The following is a 17,525-nucleotide window of genomic DNA, read 5'->3' on the forward strand; positions in this document are numbered from 1 at the left end:
CCCGAATGCTGAATTCATCATTTACGTCTCAGGAAGCACGCTGCAAGGGGCCAGGGTACCCCGGGGTGGCAAAGCTGGTACTGGGCCCTTCTGTGGAAATGAAGCTCCTTTTCCTGAGCTTATAAAAATATTCACGATTCTACTTACCAAGTAGTATTAATGGTATAGAAAGATATGGAAGTATTTATATTAAAAATCCATCTTTAGCCCTGGCTGGTGTGGCTCAGTGGATTGAGCGCTGGCCTGCAAACCAAAAGGTCACCAGCTTCTGCCCGGGTTGCAGGCCAGGCTCCCGGGTTGGGGGCGTGCGAAGGACAGCGATAGATGTATCTCTTGCACACTGATGTTTCTTTCCCTTTCTTCATCCTTTCCCCTCTCTCTAAAAAGTAAATACATAAAATCTTTTTTAAAAATCCATCTTCATAGGCTTCGTAAAATCCTAGAGAAAATATAAAGAAAAAATCACCCCTATTCTTCCACCGGAAAATGACACATAGAACTCAAGTTTTGGACCTTCAAATTCCACCCCGTCCACCCAGCACCCCTGGGCTGCTCTGGACTGGGTTCCATTCGCGCACCTGCCCGCCCCAGGGGCTAAGAGGCGGCCGCTCATCAGCGTGGGGGAAGTCCCCGAACCGGACGTACCCGTTCGGGCAAGCTGTCACTTGTCACCAGGGATGGGGTGCAGCGCAGGTCATCCGCAGGGAGATCAACGGGGGCCCCTGGAAGCAAAATGTTCCGCACCGCGAGGGCCATGCCCGGCTCTCACAGTTCGGTACCAAGAACCAGGGCAGAGGGCAGAAGGCTCCACGGACCGGAAAGTTAGCGGCGGCCGGGCCCGCCCCGAGGGAGGGGACACGCGGCCGCGCGACCCTCCAAGAGCCCAAATGAGGAGAGAAAGGGAGCTTCGGCGCTGCGCGAAGCGCGGCGCGAAGTAGACTAGGGCCGGGCGGGGTGGGCGCGGTGGGCGCGGTGCGTACGTAGTTTGTATCTGAGTGCGGACACCCATCCGGTGGCCGGGACTACAAGTTCCAGGGTGCTCAGCGGTGCGCCTGGGTTCTTCTGGCCGCGCGGTCCGCGGGCTTGGAGCAGGTCGCCGCTGGCTGGCACGCGCCACCCGGTTCCGGAGTAAATAGGGAGAGACTCTCCCGAGCACCGTAATTAGAGTTCAAGTGGGCGGGGAGCCGCTCCGCGCCGCCCGCTCATGTCTCTGCAGGGCCGAGTGTCCGGCGGCTTGGCACAGCTGCGTGTGGCGGGGCAGCTGCTTGGCGCCCTGCGCCCCCGGCCAGGCCCCTCAGTGGGTGCCACGCGGACCCGCAGCAGTGCGTGCGGTCCCCTGGCCTCCCTGGGCGCCTACGGCCCCTGCGCGCGGGCCCCAGCGGGAGTTGGGGCTTGGGGGGCGGCGGCGGTGGGGCGGAGAGCGGGGGTGCGCACCTGGGCCCCCCTGGCCATGGCGGCGAAGGTGGACCTGAACACCTCCACCGACTGGAAGGAGGCAAAATGTAAGTGTAAGCAGAAGCGGGGCGAGGGGCGAGGGCGGCCCCACGTGGGCCTTCCGAGGCTGGACGGCTCCCCATCGGCATTCTCTTCCACCTGAGAGACCTGGGGAGGTCGAGGCTCCCTATGCCCTGGTATGGACTCCCCCATTCACAGCCACGCCCCCCGTGTTCCCAGCCCCTCAAACCCGTTCACCCCAGACCAGGTCCAGGTTCCCTGTCAGGGGCCGTGTGAAGAAGCTGGCCTTACCCCACTGGAATGGGCCACAGGGCAACCCTGGAGATTGGCCAGGACCTACCACCTTGCTCTATTGTGCTGGCAGGAAACTGAGGCCCAGTACTTTAGACGAATAGCCCAAGGTCACTTGGGAGTGTGTGGCAGAGCTGACATTAACTTCCTGAACTTCCAATGCTTTGCATAGTATTGTTTCTCGAGTGGTGGCATTTTAGGCACAGTGGCAGGGAATGGGCTGAGGGGAAAGCTCTCTGACTGGAGTCCCACCTGGTGGGATCAGATAACCCCAAGGAGGGGCCTCCCTGGGCGGGCCTGTCCCACCTCCACCCTCCTTCCTCGAGGGCCTGCCTCTCTGGGCATGTGATGGGGTGCCCTTTTGCCCTCAGCACTGGCCTCCTGCCACTTGTAAGCAGTCCCTGCCCCATTCCTGGGGGACGCAGGGCTGGGCGGCTGGGGAGCAGGGCGGAGATGGGGCATTGTGTCTGTGAGACTAGTGACCTCGCCCCTGCAGGACAGGCATGCCCCTCCTCCCTCCCCTCACAGAGCCAGCGGGGAGGCAGCCTGACCTGCAGAGCCCCAAATAGCCTGGGGAGCTGTTCCAGCTGCCCCTGCCCTTCAGGGTCTGCTCCCTGGGCCCTAGCGACCATTCCCGGCTGGATCCCCTTTCAAAAGGGCAGGGAAAGCAGCTCATTGGCTGCACCCGCCTGTGGAGTGGCTTTGGCCAATGGCGCTGAGAAGGCAGGCCTTGGGCGGGTGGTGGTTGAGGGTGTGGGGAAGGCATCCTCCCGGGATTGGAGGTAGAGTTCAAGATGGCTTAACACCGTCATGTATTGCGTGGCCTGCACTGGGATCTTAAAGCGCCCGCAGGAAGCGCTTGACTTTGCTCCGTGAGCACACGCAGTGCTTAGGCCGTCAACCCTGGGCAGAAAAACACCGGTCAGGGCTCAGGGCGGGGAGCCCGGCTGGCAGACACCCCTGGCGGGGGCTGCCCCACAGGGAGCCCTGCTTCTCCTTCTCTGTCAGTGAACAGTGACCCAGGACGGTGGGACAGAGCTGGGGGGCAGGGGCCCAGGCACCAGCTCCGGATCTGCCTCAATTTCTAGGACCCAGCGCCCCGCCACCCCCCATTCCTGGGTGCTGCTGAAAACTTCCGGATCTCATGAAGCAGCGATTCCCAGGCCGCTGCCTGCCCCTCTGCTTGGAGCTGGGGTTCCCGTTCATGCAGTCAGTCCACTTTTATTGAGAGCTTTCTACGTGGCTGGCCTTGGCTGGTGCCGGGGACTCTGCTGTGAGCGAGACAGGGAAGGACCCTGTCCTCACAGAGCTTCTACTCTATGGGGAGGAAACTGGGCGGCGAATGTGGTCATTCAGTGGGACAGTGCCAGGGAAAGGTCAGGGCTATGAAGAAACCATGGCAGACGGGGCCGCCTGAGCTCCAGGGTCCAGTCAGGGGCGTGTGAGGAGGGCGGCTTGGTCCCAGGTGCCCCAGCACCCGGCGCGAAGCCCCCAGCGGGTACCAGATGGCAGCTTGTTGGAGGTGAGACAGACCTCCACGTGTTTTAGTTATCGATTACTACTGGGTGACGAATTACCCCAGGAGCCCAGTGGCGTGAAAACAGCAAACATCTCAAAGTCTCTGAGGCCCAGGGGCCTGGGTGTGGCTTAGCTGCGTGGTTCTGGCTCAGAGGTCCTGGGTGATCTGGGGACTTGTTTGGGCCTGGGGTGAGCCGTTCCCAGGCGGCCCTCTCACATGAAACGGCCGTTGGCTAGAGGCCTCAGTCCTTCACCGCGGGGCGGCCTCCACAGGACTGCCTGGCTATCCTCACGACACAACCACTGGCCTCCCCCAGAGCCGGTGGCCCAAGAGAGGGACCGTGAGGAGGACCAAACCGGAAGCCACAGCGCCTTTCTGTGACCTTGTTTTCCAGGCCTCACAGCGTCTCTCCTGCATTGTCCTAGGGCTTAGAATCAAGTCGTGGAGGCCAGCCCACCCTCCAAGGGAGGGAAATTAAGCTCCACCTTTGGAAGGGGAGATCATCAAAGAATTAGGGGTATACTTTTAAGACCACCACACTGGGTGGAGCTGCCTCAGCTGGACCCTGCCTCTCATTGGGGTCCCAGCTTTGGTTCTTGAAGACCCCATACCTTTTCTTTATTACCTTCAGTTTATACTTGGGGCAGAGTTACGGTGAAGTACACCGCATGTACAGACTTTCAGTGTACAGTCAGTGTTTGCATGTAAGCACCCAGCTGCACCTCTCCACCCTGATCAATAGGTGGAACATTGCCATCACCCTGGAAGGTTCCTTTGAGACCCTTTCCAATCAGTACCCTTTAAAGCTGGTTACTTTTCTGTTCATTTCTTCTCAAACTTCATAGGGACAGAGGCAAGCAGGCTGTCAGCACCTTTTGCTTAATATCTGTGATGCGTCCACATAATCGGGTGTGTCAACCATTTGTTCTTTTTTATTGCTGTATAATATTCCACGGTGTGGCTGTGTCACAGTTTGCATGCCCGTTCCCCTGTTGATGGGCATTTGGGTTTCTGGTGTGGGACTGTTGGGAATAAAGCTGCTCTGAGCATCAGGGATGTCTTTGATGGACACGTGCTCTCCCTTCTCTTGGGGACATATCTACATAGGCCTCCAAACGCCCCGTCTGTGCCTGAGATGATCTTCTCTCAAAGTCTGACGCATAATGACCAAACTCACAAGATACCAATGTATAGGTCAGAAGCTGATGTGCAGTTTAAGGTGGGGAATTAGAGCAGGAGGTCGGGAAACTCTCACGTGCCTGGGTAGGGCCTCCTCTCCCCATGGAAAAGCCATGTGGAAGTCAAATTGTAGCTAGTCTTCGGTTTGCTCAGCAGCACGTGTTCCCAGCTGGGGAGCTGGCTGAATGATTTTGGAAGCCGATCCCACTGCGCTGGGAAGGCTGTGCAAGCTTCTCTGCCAGGGGTGGACCTACCCACCAAGGGGTCCCTTCCCGGGGCGCTTGCGCAGTACTTCCGTCTTTATGCAGCGTAGCATGGCTTCTCTGGGCCCCGCATGCAGGATGCCCTGTCCCACCGCCCAGTGCGTCCTCTGGACAGGTGGCCAAATTCGGCCTCACTCTGGGCATTCCTTTTCCTCACCTCCAAGCGGGCTTCCCGCTTGTGTGGGCCCATTCCTCCTCTAGGGGAGTACATAGCATCAGGCTGGACCTTCCTGAGTAGGAGACACCCAGTCTTTTGGGGGGACCTGTTCAGTATCTGATTACATTGGCCAGGGTTAATTTCTCTAATTCCCTCATCATTCCCTCAGGCCGTGCCTTTTCAGCCGAGAATTGTAGAAACATTGTGCTGTAATGGCAGTTGGTTGTAAAGGGAGTGAAGGTGAGGCACCAGGGACATCCGAGGGCTGTGTCACCGTGTGCAGGGGCTGGCCTCCAGGAGAGGGGCCACGGGTCCTCCTGACTGCAGTTGGGGCAGAGCTGTGTGCTAAAGGAGAACGGGCATCGGTGCCATCATCAGACACGGGCAAGCCCCAGCACCGCTGCTTCCATGCTTCCTGAGCCTCAGTTTTCTCATCTGTGAAATAGGACCAACAACAGCTGATTTGTGGGTTTGGTACATTGTGCCTGGATCACATCAAAACCATTTTGTACACAGTGGCCCGCACAGTGTACTGAGGGCCTGCAGCGGCCCCCTTGGGCCCATCTCCTCTCTCTGCTGTTCTGGCCATGGCGACACTGAACTTGAGTAAACTTGACTCTCCCATGGCCCCCGATGCTGGAGTCCTGAGGCACATTTCCTCCCCGTGGTGGCTCAAGATCGGACCCATGTTCCAGCTTCAGTGGGCACTGGGCCGGGGCAAGGACGCATCTCGACCCCCATGTCATTTCACGCGGAGTGGGCGACTTACCTGGTTCGATGGCTGAACTGGGAAGTTTTCAGGCACACCCCGGAATTGGGGGCCTTCTCCCACCTGTTATCTGGGGACGCGGCCTTGGCACGTCCCAGGACGGACGGAGGCGAGGGGCCCAGGGCGAGCCGAAGGGCGCCGCGGGCCTATGTGTTCTTTGTCTCTGCCGCTCGTGCCCCGGACTTTGACAAGACCCTGCTCTTGGGGGACGGTGAGCCCACTTGATTAATGTCGCCGCTGCTGTGTTCTCAGAGCCCAGCCGTTATCAGCCCTGCCCACCTGGCCTACTCCAGAAGAGGAGCCTGCCTCCGCGCCAGCCTGCCCTCACCTTTCTGAACACCGGCTTGCAAAGTGCCATAAAGACACTTCTTAAAACACATCATTGAATTCCCGCTCGCCCGCAGCACTTTATGGTTCTGACGCAGCCTGCTTCCTCCAGCTCAGCTTTCACCGGGGAGCCGATGAAAGCTTTGTCTGGGGTCAGGCCTCCCCATCAAAATTTACTGCAAACATCTTTTTACAACACCTGTCTTACTGAGCTGTGAAATACTCTCGCCTCTCCAAAAACGAAAGAAAATTAAAACCTCTGTAGTACATCTTTCATAAGAAAAATGAAACTCACTTGTGCTTTCAGCCTGCATCTGTCTTTCGGGCAGAAAGAGGAGGATGATGTTCTAATGCGGGGGGCACACGCCCAGCGGGCCCCGCGTCTCCTCCACCCAGGGTCAATGGGGAGGCCCTGGGGGGTGGCCCCGCTGACAGGAAGGTGAGGTAATAACAATGGCACTTGGTGAGAATTGCTGTTGTCTTTTCCTTCCTCGTACATCAGAGACCAGCACAGTGTGCAGCTCCTCAGGGATCAGCCAGGCCACAACCGCCTGGCGAGGAGGACGCAGTGCCCTGCACGCTGGCCTGGAGAGGTGTGTGCTCGGGGACTGTGGCCTGGAAGGGCAGGCTGACAGATGTCGGCACCCAGCCGCTGGCGGCAGAGCTGGGAGCGCTGGTTGTCTTCCTTTGTCGTCTCTGAGAAGTAGCGTCATCTTTTGGACTTTGCTGGTCCCGCAGCCCAGGCTGTGGACACTGGGAGGGACAGTGCTGGAGGGGTAGGGCTGCACCCCGCCCGGGCGCGCCTCTGGCCGGGCAGGCTTTCCCTGCTCCTCCTGGAAAGGCAGGTGGCGGCATGTGCCGGATGGCGGGTCTGAGCCGTCCCCAGGCCCCCTGGACTAGTTCCATGGGGTGCCCAGGCCTGTGCCAGCCAGAGGGACTCTGCTCATGGGAGCCCTGTGGGATCAGTCTGGGTCCCAGCTGACCAGGCTCTCCAGTGTCACAGCAGGTACAGCCACTTTCTGGCCCCCAGTCCACTGGCTGGGGGTCCCTGTGCTTGGGTGTGCCAAGGCCTCGGTGGGGGGATGTCTTTGGTCAGTCATGCAAAACGACACATACAGGGACTCAAATAATTTGAAAAGCTCCTCCACTCACTATGCCCCAAATCGAAAAAAACATTTTTGTCTCGTTTTGTTTTGCTCTCTTTGAGTCTTACTTCGCTCACAGGAAGGGGTGCATGTCTCTGATGTGTATATTGCATTTTACAGCCTACAGAGTATTTCCAGGGTCAGCTTCTCATTCGCAGCAGGCCTAGGCCGCAGGGAAGGCTGGCCATGCCCCTGTTCCAGAGGCTCAGGGAGGCTGGGTGACCAGCCATGACCAAGGTGCTGGGGGGTCACGAGCCCAGACCCAGCGGGCCCGGGCGCGGGGCGGGGCAGGAATGGAAACCGCAGCGGCAGCCGGCTGGGCTGGCACGCTGCCGGAGCTGTCTCTCTTCCCTGGATGGGACACAGTGCAGCCTTTGTTCTCTGGTCCAGCTGTTCTGGATTGCTCTCCCTTTCTCCACCCAAATGCTGTCTCCTGCCTCAGGGCTTTCGTACAGGCTGTCCCCTCCGCCGGGAAGACCGCTCTCAGGGAAACCTTGCCCTCGCCGCTCGGGTCTCAGCTCGTTTGCTCGTCGATTCATCGCAGAATGTTCACACAGTGCGTGGCCGGGGGCGGGAACCCAGAGTAAATGCGGCAGAGCCAGCGTGGCCAAGGTCAAGTTGGGAATAAAGCATCAGACAGTCAGGGAAGGGGCTACTGGGAGGGGGAGGGGCCTGTAAAAGAAGACCTGGCAGGGGCACAGCCAGTTCAAAGGCCCTGAGGCAGGGCACAGCCTGGCTGTTGGAAGGACTGAAAGGTGACCTGCTTGGCTGCCTGGCCGAGGTGCCGGGTACAGAATGGAGTGTCGTGGGAAGCGTAGCACAGGACGAGGGTAGGGAGAGGGCAGGCCTGTTACTTGGCCGTGGTAAGGACCTGGAGTTTGACATGAGCTTTAAATAGAGATGGCTTCTGACTTACCTTCCGAGGCTCCCTGGGCTGCTGTGTGCGTAGCGGATGATTGGATGGACATGGGGGTCACGTGGGAGCTGGGGGCTGCGGAGGGCTCTGGGGAGCGATGATGGGGGCGTGACCCCTGGCAGGGGCGGGCAGAAGGCTTGGTTTCTCAGGTTCCCTGGGGAGAAGGATGGTGAGGGGCTGGAGGTGCAGCCTTGGGTTGTGAGCATAAAGGTTTTTGAGTGCGTGGAATTGCTGTGAAGACCCAGGGAGAGGGTGTGGGTTAAGAGGGGAGGCAGCAAGGAGACTGAGGAGGAGGGCCCGCGAGCCTGGTGGGATCCAGGAACAGGGGTTCCTGGTGGGGCGGAGGGTCTGCAGGTGCTGAGTGCCCAAGGGAGGACAGGATGGGCAGCATGGCTGGGGTGGTGTGGTGCCTCCGACCTTGGCCTTGATGGAGAGGTGGGGCAGAGAGCTTCAGGCCAGAGGGAGCATGGGAGGGAGGAGATGCAGACAGTGGAGGAGGTGGACGGGGGGACAGGGGGGAATGAGGCGGCAGCTGCGGGGTGTGGAAGGCAGGGTCGGGGTGTGGAAGGCAGGGTCGAGGGGGAGAGTTTTGTTTTAAAAGATGGGACACCAGAGGGTGTTTGAGGGCAGACAGGACAGTCCAGTGGAGGGGGAGCGGCTGCAGCCAGTCCTCTGGAAGGTGAGCCAGGCGGCCTGGGCTGGGAGCAAGGACCTTCATGCCCAGTGACTGAAAGGGAGGATGAGGTGTGGGCAGGTGTGTGTGGGGGGCTTGCTGGCTGGGTGGGAAGAGGAGTCAGTGGGGGCTGGAGGATGAGTCGGGGAGGCTTGGGAGAAGGGAGGCGGGGGAGGGAGGCACCCACTTCTAAAGCAGCAGCTAGAGTGGCCGGGAAGGTGGGCCACCAGGGGGAGATCAAGAATTTAGAGGGAGCCATGTGCTTGGTCGTGGGATTTTCTCTAGCAACTTGGAGCTCCCGGGGCAGACCAGAGAAGTGGGGATACTTCCTCCAGGAAGCTGTCCCGGCCTTCCTCTGCTGGGTCAGGTCCCGGAACTCACCTTGCTGCCCACCTCCAGGATTGGTGGGTGCTCATAAATATTTATCAGCTGATCGATCTGCATGCAAAGTGCCAGGGAGAGGCAGAGCCTGGGTGGAGCTGGCCTTCCCACAGCCTTTTCCTCGCTGGGCGGTACTGGCTACCAGCAGCTGAGTTCTTCGCCGTGTACTCAACTAAGCCTGTTCACTTCTCACTTCACACACAAGGGAGCCTCCCCCTACTCTGCAGAAGAGGACAGTCGGGGCTTGGAGAAGTGCTTTAGCTCCTTCTAAGTACCAGTACCCTGCCCTGTACTGCTCTCCCCACTCCCTAACACTCAAAGAAGGGAGAGACTTCTTAAAAAAAAAAAAAAAATTCTCTATTTATTTTTAGAGAGAGGGGAAGGGAGGGAGAGAAACATTGATGTGTGAGAGAGACATCTTTCAGTTGCCTCTTGCAAGGTAACATCTGGGGACCCAGCCCGTCACCCAGGCATGTGCCCTGACAGGGAATCAAACCGGCGACCTTACATTTCACAGGCCAGCGCTCAATTCACTGAGCCACACCAGCCAGGGCAGAAGGGAGACTTTAAGTAGAAGCCCTTGGCCTGTCTTTCAGATAGTGCATGGGGTCATGTGCCCACTGGGGGGCAGCCCCTTGAGAAGGGAGGCAGGGAAATGGGCTGTGAGCATCAAGGGACGCTAGTGACAGAGGGGACTATCTGTGTTGGGTGTCCCATCCCTGGTAGGGCCACCCTGGCCTCTTCGAGAGAATGAATAGGGCTCGTGCGTGGCTCTGAGTCTGTATCTGGTGGAGGCACTTTCAGTCTGATTGTGGTGTCCCTGGGATGAAGTCAGTCCTCAGCAGGTCTTGGTGGCTCCTCTGTTGGCCCTGCCACCTCCTCTCAGTGTCATTCCCCCTGTGCTCCCCACCCTCTTCACTGCCCTGCCCTACACGCTGAATTCCACTTACCCACGGCCCTGACCGTGCTCTTCCTGCTGGCGGAACGCCGTGCCCTGCCCTGGCTGCCTCCCGTCCCTCTCTGAGCCTCTCTTACTATGCCCCCCGGGCTGGGGTTCTGGCTACCTGTCTCCCGGGCCCCGGCGGCTTCCTTGGCTCCTCTGTGGACTGCTTGCTTGCTTGTGCAAAGCAAGGGTCAGCCCCCCCTCCCACGCTGCTTTGTGGGTTCTCCAGGGTCAGGACCTGCACTTGGTAAGGGTCTGTGGAAGGGGTGGAATGTGGCTGCCAGAAAGTGTGGCTCTGGATTGAGCCACAATTGAAGTGGATTTGGGGTGTTCTTTTTTATAAGAGTCCCACCACAGTGTCGAGCCGGGCCATGAGCTCGGCCCATGAGCTTGGCCCTTTCCGTGTGCGCGGGTCCCTGAGGAGCAGAGGCTTGGATGCACCTAGTGACTTTGGCAGGGCAAAGGGCACTTGCAGGAGACCAGCCTGTCTCTTGAACACCTACCCCTTGCAGTTGTCTCCCCAGAAGGCTCCAGGAGGCAACCCTTCCTCTCCCACCACTTCCTCTAAAGGCCCTGCCTCCTCTGCACACTCTCTAGTGCCTTTTGAGTCCCTTGCTGTTTGTCTCCCACCTTCCTGTGGTCAGTGGGGACGGCTGGGACTGGGGAGCGTGTGTGTGGTCCAGCGGAGTGAGGCTGGGCCGGGCACCTGGGCACCCACTGGCCTCAGGCCAGCAGGGGGAGCCCGTGAGCCGCTGACTGGGACTGCTGCTCAGGAAACATCCCTCCGAGGGGCGCTCTGGGCTCCTCGGCCTGGTGCCGCCCAAAGGGAGGCCAGGCCCAGGGCCAAGGCCAGAGCAGAGACACCATCCTGAGCAGACCCAGAGTCCGTGAGCTGATGGGGAGCGGGCAGGCTTTTCATTCACCAGACACAGGTGGCCTCCTAGCCTCTCCAAGCTCCTATTTCCTCACCTGCAGAGTGGGGACAGTTCCAGCTGCTCCCTGGGTACACGCCACGCCACCGGGGAAGGCCCCAGTGGGCACCTGTCAGTGAGGAGCCCTCAGCTGAGGCTGGGGGGTGTGTTGTGAGCCAGCAGCAAATCTGCTTTGTTCTGTGGCTCTTTGAGGAGGAAGGTTGTCTTGGTTCCCTGTGTCCTGAGCTGACACATAATGACAATGATAATGAAAATGATTGATCATGTAACTGATTGATAGTGTAACCCATTGATGATGTAACTGATAATGTAACTCATCGATCAGATAACAGGTTGATAATGTAACTGATTGACAATGTAAATGATTAATAAGGTAATTGATTGATCATGTAATGGACTGATAATGTAACCAATTGATGATGTAACTGGTTGATAATGTAATTGATTCAGTGTCACCCACCTTCCTGGCCTTAGCATGTGTGAGTAAGCTGGGAATTATTCTGCAGGAGACGTCTTAATCCCCATCCTATAAATGAGGAAATTAGGGACCTGGAGCTGTGGGGGCAGCTGGAAAGGGGCAGAGTTGATTTCCGAACTCAGGTCTGTGGTGCTTGAGAGACGTCCTCTGCCTCCCTGGGCCTCAGTTTCCCCTCCTGAACAAAGAGGGCAGGGCAAGGTGTTCTAGGGGCTTCCAGGCTCCAGACCGCAGGCCCCTGCCCCCACGCCCCCTCCCCTGGAGCCTATGGGAAGGACAGACTCCATAGGGCCGGTTCTCGGACAAGGTGAGAGTCCCGAGACCTGCAGGGGGTGGGGAGCCCCCAGGACTGGCCCCCTCTCTACCTGCTTTGATTCGCCTTCCTACCCGCCCCACCTCGCCCCTGCAGCTTTTCTGAAGGGCCTGAGTGACAAGCAGCGGGAGGAACATTACTTCTGCCAGGACTTCATCAGGCTGAAGAAGATCCCAACCTGGAAGGAGACGGCGAAAGGTAGGCCTGCGGGGGAGGCCCCCTGCCCCCGCAGCCACTGGCGGATGGCCCCTTCAGACCCACGTCCTGGGAGAGTCGTACAGACAAGGCCAAGAAGAACAGCAGCAGCGTTTATGGAGTGCTTGCTGTTCGGGGGGGGGGCACTTTGCCCACACGTCACCTCGTTTAACTATTAACACAGCCTGAGGCAGGTGTGGTTCTTATCCCCGTTACACTGTGGGAGGCTGAGCCCAGACCCACCATCCCGTCGCTGAGCTGGGAGGTGTAGCTGTGGTGGGGTGGCTCACAGGCGTGCGTGCTGGAGGCGCCCAGGCCCTGCAAACTATAGTCCTGGTGACCGGGGAGCGGGGCCCGTCCCTCAGCCCACCTAGGCCAGCTCCACACCTGGGGGATGGGATGGGCGATGCTGATACCATGCCTGTGTGTGATGTGGTTGGGTAGATTCAAGGCCACCTGTTTGTGTATACAGTAGGGGCTTAGTGTGGACTGTCATAACCAGGGTCACCAGCCCCCCCGAGGCAGGCCACCCCTGGAGGCACCTGGTTTGTGGGCACTCGTGGGTCCCTCTGCCTTGGGGGCCTTCCTGGGACCCCACTCTCGGCATCTGCTTGTCCCCAGGGTTGACCGGGAAGGTGGAGGAGCCCAAGTACAAAAAGGACAAGCATCTCAATGAGAAGATCTCTCTCTTCCGGGGAGATATCACCAAGCTGGAGGTGGATGCCATCGTCAACGCCGGTGAGTGGCGCTCCTGGCTGGCCTGCGCCAGAGACCCAGTTCCCTCGTCGCCTTTGCTCTGGTCGGCCTCGCCAGGCACGGGGGACGTGGCTCCAGCCAGGCTCGGGTGGCCGGACTAGATGGCCTGCTGGCGCCACAGGAGCCCGTGTGTTGGCTGAGCGGACTCCTGTTCCCTTGAAACCCTGACCCGCTGTGTCAGGGGCGCCTTGGCTGAGTGGCCTCACAGCTCTGAGACCCATTAGTGGCAGGGAAGAGAGAGCCTGGCTGGAATCGCGCCGGGCTACCCTTCCAGGAAGGCGGGTGCCCTGACCGCCGCTTTCCCTCCTCGGCCACCCCCCCCCCCGCCGCCCCCCGCCAAATTGGGCGAGGGAGCCCACGGTGTGGAGGGTGGGGGCAGAGGCCCCTGGGCCCCAGGCTCAGCTTTCTGCAATGGCTCTTGCTGGCTTGGCAGTTTATTGTGATAAGCTGAGGGGACTGCTGCTCTGTCTCCTCTGGAGGAAGGAGGGAGGTGGGTGCCCTCCTCCCAGGCAGTGGTGGTCTGGCCAAGGTCAGGAGCAGGGCGTCAAGGTGCGGTCAAGTCCAGCAGGCGTGCAGGTGGTTTATGGCACGAGGGTAAGTGGGGCTACACCCAGGCCTGGCTCCCCTGCTCACCGAGCGCCGTAGGAAGGAGCCTCTTTCTTGGCGCAATATTTGTGGACGTGGGCAGACCCTCTTGTCTTGGGCTCCCACTCAGAGGCACCCCCAGAAGCGTCTCTAATCTCCTTCCTCTCACCCCCAAGCTGGTGGCCATTGTTTCTGACTCCAGTGCTGACCAGGGAGTGGGGTAGTTGAGGGACTCTGGGACACGGTGGTGCTAAGTGACAAGGCTCCTGGGCCCGGGAGAGGCAGCCGCGCGGTTGCTCGCAGCCTGCTTGATGGCAGCCCAGGTCGCGTTTCTGGTGGTGGCTTCGCTCTGCGTGCCTGCCTGCCAATGTTTGCAGGACTGTGCGGGTGTGCCCAAGGGTCTGCCCGCCCCCTCCACTGCCTGTCTCGGTACACAGGTGACCAGTCACACGAAGGCTTGGAGCAGTGGGAGCTTGGGTCACCTTTCGGTTTCTTCTGCTAGGTTTGCTCATGTCCCTTGCCTCTAGGACGGTGGGTGACAGCAAGGCCTGCAAGTCCATCTGGGGAGATGTGGAGTAAGACAGGCCGAGCGGGGTTAGCAGGTGTCATGGCGGCCCCGGGGGAGGAGGGTGTTCCTGCTGCCCGGGCCCAGGCAGGGTTGGCCTGGCATAGAAGGACCAAGCCTCGGGGCTGTGGCTGAGGGGACAGTCCCACAGGCCCATGGGGCCGCCCTGCCCGGTGTCCCCTTGCCTTGTCAGTCACTGGCCAAGGGTGTGGCGGACACCCTGCTGGCACTCTCCTTGCTGAGCTGCAAAGTGGCCAGAGGGGAAAGTGGGGCATCTCATCAGCTCCTCCTGGCTGGGTGGGTGGTTGGCGGGCCAGGAGAGGGGGTGGGAGGCCAAGGCAGGGCGTCGGTGGGGCGCAGATGGAGCGGGTGGGGGCTCGGGAGGGCTGTGCGTGATGAGCGGCCCTCCCTGCGCGGCCCGGTGCCTGGCCGGCCTCCGAGTGCCGCGGCTCTGGCCGCCTCTCGCACGCTCAGAGCAGCACTTTGGTCCTGGCTCCCTCTGACTGCGCCGGGGGCGGGGGGCGGCCTTTGCCGTGTCTCTCCGAGGACTGCCTCTCCCATGTGCTGGCCTGCACTCCAGTGTCCGCATCTGCAGGACGGGGCTTGTGGAAACCACAAGCCACGGGGCGTCAGGGGCATCAGGAGCCCATGCTCCTGAACTGTGATGCGCACACAGTGCCGGGCATGACCTGAGGGCTTGGCACCTGCCGCTGTTGTCAAAGCTGGAATCGATGCCATTGTTGTCACCCTGGCATTGGCCCTTTCCCAGCAATGAAAAGGGACACTGGGTGCCTCCCGTAGATGAACAGCTTCCTCTTCCCTCTGCTTGCCTCGGTTTACCCAACACCGCTGGGCATGTTTTCCTGGGATCTCCTTTTTTCTAGAAAGAGCCTCACACCAGGGAGAACCGAGAGCCCTCCTAGAGCTCCAGGGAATGGCTGAGGCTGGCCCTGGACTTGGGGTCCCACACGGAGCTTGCACCCCCTCTAGGCGCTCCGTCCAGGTGTGTGCCCAGTGGTGGTATTCGGGTGAGCTTGGCACTCAGGGGTCCTTGGTGGTCTTGGCACAGGGTCCTGCACTGGGGTGGGGGGAGTTGTCCCTTCGGCCTCATCACGGGGTTCCCCCACTGTCTTGGCTCAGGCTGTCCACTGCCCACTGCCCACCAGGGGGCAGCAGAGATTGCGGTCCCCATGCCCGGCGGCGCCCATAAATCAGCCTGTTTATTAGCAGAATAAAAGTCGAAGCATAGAGGGGCTTTTCCGGGCTGCATAAATCTGGCTTGTGCCTCATGAAACCCATATGTGCTTAATTCATATGTAAAGTTTCAAGCAGGAAGAGAATATGTGTCCATTAAATTCTATTTGACTTGATTATAATCATTAGCCGTGAATAATTGCTTCTCCGCGACGACCGCGGAGCCGCCACAATGGGAAAAAGGAGTGAGCAATTATCGAGGGGTGGAAAATTTTAAATTTTTAGTTTTGAAGCCAGTGGTTAGTGTTGGTCCCAGAGGGGTCAGTGGCCCATGGGGACTGGTGGGGGTCAGACTGAGCTGGGAGATCGAGGTCAGCTTCTAGGTTTTGTGGGGGTGTCCCTTCGTGTCCCTGTGTTCAGGATGGGGGGTGGGGAAGGTGCCGTCACTGCCTGGGCTCTGCTCCAGTGGCAGGGACCATGGCGGGGGAGACAGGGGAGCTGGTTCGAGTCTGCGAGAGAAGGGGGTTTGGGCCCCCAAGCCCCCTCTACACTGAAGAGCCTTGGGCTGGGGAGATCTCCCCACCCCTCAGGAGGACCCCGGGGATCCTTGGAGAGGGCGGGAGCCAGGTGCCCTCGTGCCTGTGCGCCCCACAGAGGGACCCAGCTCGTGGCCTCTCTCAGCACTTTGGAAATTCACATCCTGTTCCCAGCGGTTCCCCTGGCATTGGAAGTACAGGACAGGTGTTTACCCCTCTTGGCCTGCATTTGAGACATGACTGGGGTGGGGGGCGGTGTGTGTGTGTGTGTGTGTGTGTGTGTGATGTATGTTATATGGTATGTGGAGGCAAGGGTCGGGGCAGAGGATAGAAGAGGGACTGCCTGGCCGGTGGACGTCACAGGGGTCAGGACCAAGTCCCCCACATCCTCGGGCACAGTGCCTGCATCCCTGGACCCTTCTCAGCCTGGTTGGCTGCGGCCGCTTGCTCACACAGCGCCCGGAGAGTCTCCGGCTGCTGCCATCTGCGCTGGCCACGGCTCCTGCCCACGGGGGCACGCAGCATCCGTCTTAATTAAATTGGGCTGCCATGCTGGCAAGCTAAGCCAGGGAGCCCCTGTAGGCCCCCGTTCTGGATCAGGAGGTTCTGGGGGGCACTGCCTGCCTTTCCAGCTTGGCCTGCGCCCCCCAGACTGTCTGGGGAGAGCCATGCCTGGCATCTCTTCCAGGTCTGGGGACCCCTACTCTGGGGGACACTTCAGCTTCTGGAGTGTGTGCATCTTCTCTTCTCTTTGCATGGGGGAGGGGTTATGACCTTGACTGGGTCACTTCCATGCCTGTGAGGTTCCCAGCATACCAGGCCTGTGCCTATGGGTCCCTAGTTCTCTATGAACAGCTGAGTCCCAGACAGGAAGTGTCCCAGCACAAAGAAAGACCCCCATTCTTGGCCAGCCCAGGGGCCGGGTTTCTGGCTCTGGCCTTCGGGCGTAACAGGACAGAGCAAGGATGAATGTGATGCTTTGTGCAAAGACAGAAAGAATCTTTCACTTGAAAGGTATCCCAGGCCGTCAAGTCAGGGCCGCGGCACACAGGTCAGCAGCGGGGTCAGAGCCCCAGCGTTCCTGCTGGCAGCGCGGGGCCGCTGGCCGGGCATGCCTGAGCCCCTGTTTCTGCGTCTGAAAAACCGATCCCTGTCGGTTCGACCCATGCTGGTGTGAGGATGACACGCATTCAGGCTTGTCCGGGGCAGGGCTTGGGGCCTGACACATAGAGGCACCCAGCAAACTCTCACTGGGAAGTCAAGAGCAAGAGCAACTAAGTAGAATATAATGTGACAAAGCACTGGAAGCAAGGTCTGAACACAGTGCCACGCGACGCCGTAGGGACCAATTAATTCTGCGGGGAGGTGGCAGGAGGCGAGGCGGGTCAGTAAGGCCTTGGACGGCCTGGCACGTGGGCAGGGCCACACAGACCGGCTGGGAAGCCGTGTTTCACAGCCACAAGCCGGCCTCACTGGGAGTTTTTAAAGACGCTTATTTATTTAAAATAAGGCATGAAGTGGCACTCTGTTTCCTTAAGTCTTGGGGCTTTGATGTGTGGCCTGCCAGCCGCTTACCATCCCCCCTCCTCCAGCCGCGTCAGCCCAGCTCCGTGCCTCACCCCTCTGCTGCCTGGCGGGCCCCCGTGCTGTCCCCGGGCCACCGCACAGAGGCAGTGATTTAGAGTCCGCCTTGATGGACTAGCAGGCAGGGGGCTGGGGGACGCCGACTGCCTTGTGGGAAGTGATCTGACGCTAAACTGTCGCCGTAAATCGCTTTATCTGTCACTTCAGATTTAAATGTGTTTGCTGAGGCTTGCCTCCGCGCCAACGGCAGCAACCTCTCCGCAGTGGGCAGGGAGGGCGGGCAGGTGGGGACCTGTGAGCAGCGGCAGATGTTGCTGGGCCCAGTCGCCCGAGGAGCACCGGGTGAGGACTGGCCCCTTCCCCTGGCCCCTC

At 59.7% G+C, this 17,525-nt stretch overlaps 1 protein-coding gene across 1 annotated transcript in view; it reads left to right on the plus strand.

The window, feature by feature from the left end:
- Positions 1 to 1,082: 1,082 nt before the first annotated feature.
- The window catches only part of MACROD1 (mono-ADP ribosylhydrolase 1), a 136,689-nt gene continuing 120,246 nt past the window's right edge, over positions 1,083 to 17,525 (plus strand). The window contains exons 1-3 of the mRNA XM_054570982.1: positions 1,083 to 1,502; positions 11,835 to 11,936; positions 12,555 to 12,671. Of these exons, the coding sequence (XP_054426957.1) occupies positions 1,205 to 1,502; positions 11,835 to 11,936; positions 12,555 to 12,671 (517 nt within the window). The 5' untranslated portion in view covers positions 1,083 to 1,204. The remainder of the gene's footprint in view (positions 1,503 to 11,834; positions 11,937 to 12,554; positions 12,672 to 17,525) is intronic.

The sequence above is a fragment of the Pteronotus mesoamericanus genome, unplaced genomic scaffold (assembly GCF_021234165.1).
Source record: "Pteronotus mesoamericanus isolate MK-2021 breed Mesoamerican mustached bat unplaced genomic scaffold, CSHL_Meso_final contig_214, whole genome shotgun sequence".
NCBI lineage: Eukaryota > Metazoa > Chordata > Mammalia > Chiroptera > Mormoopidae > Pteronotus > Pteronotus mesoamericanus.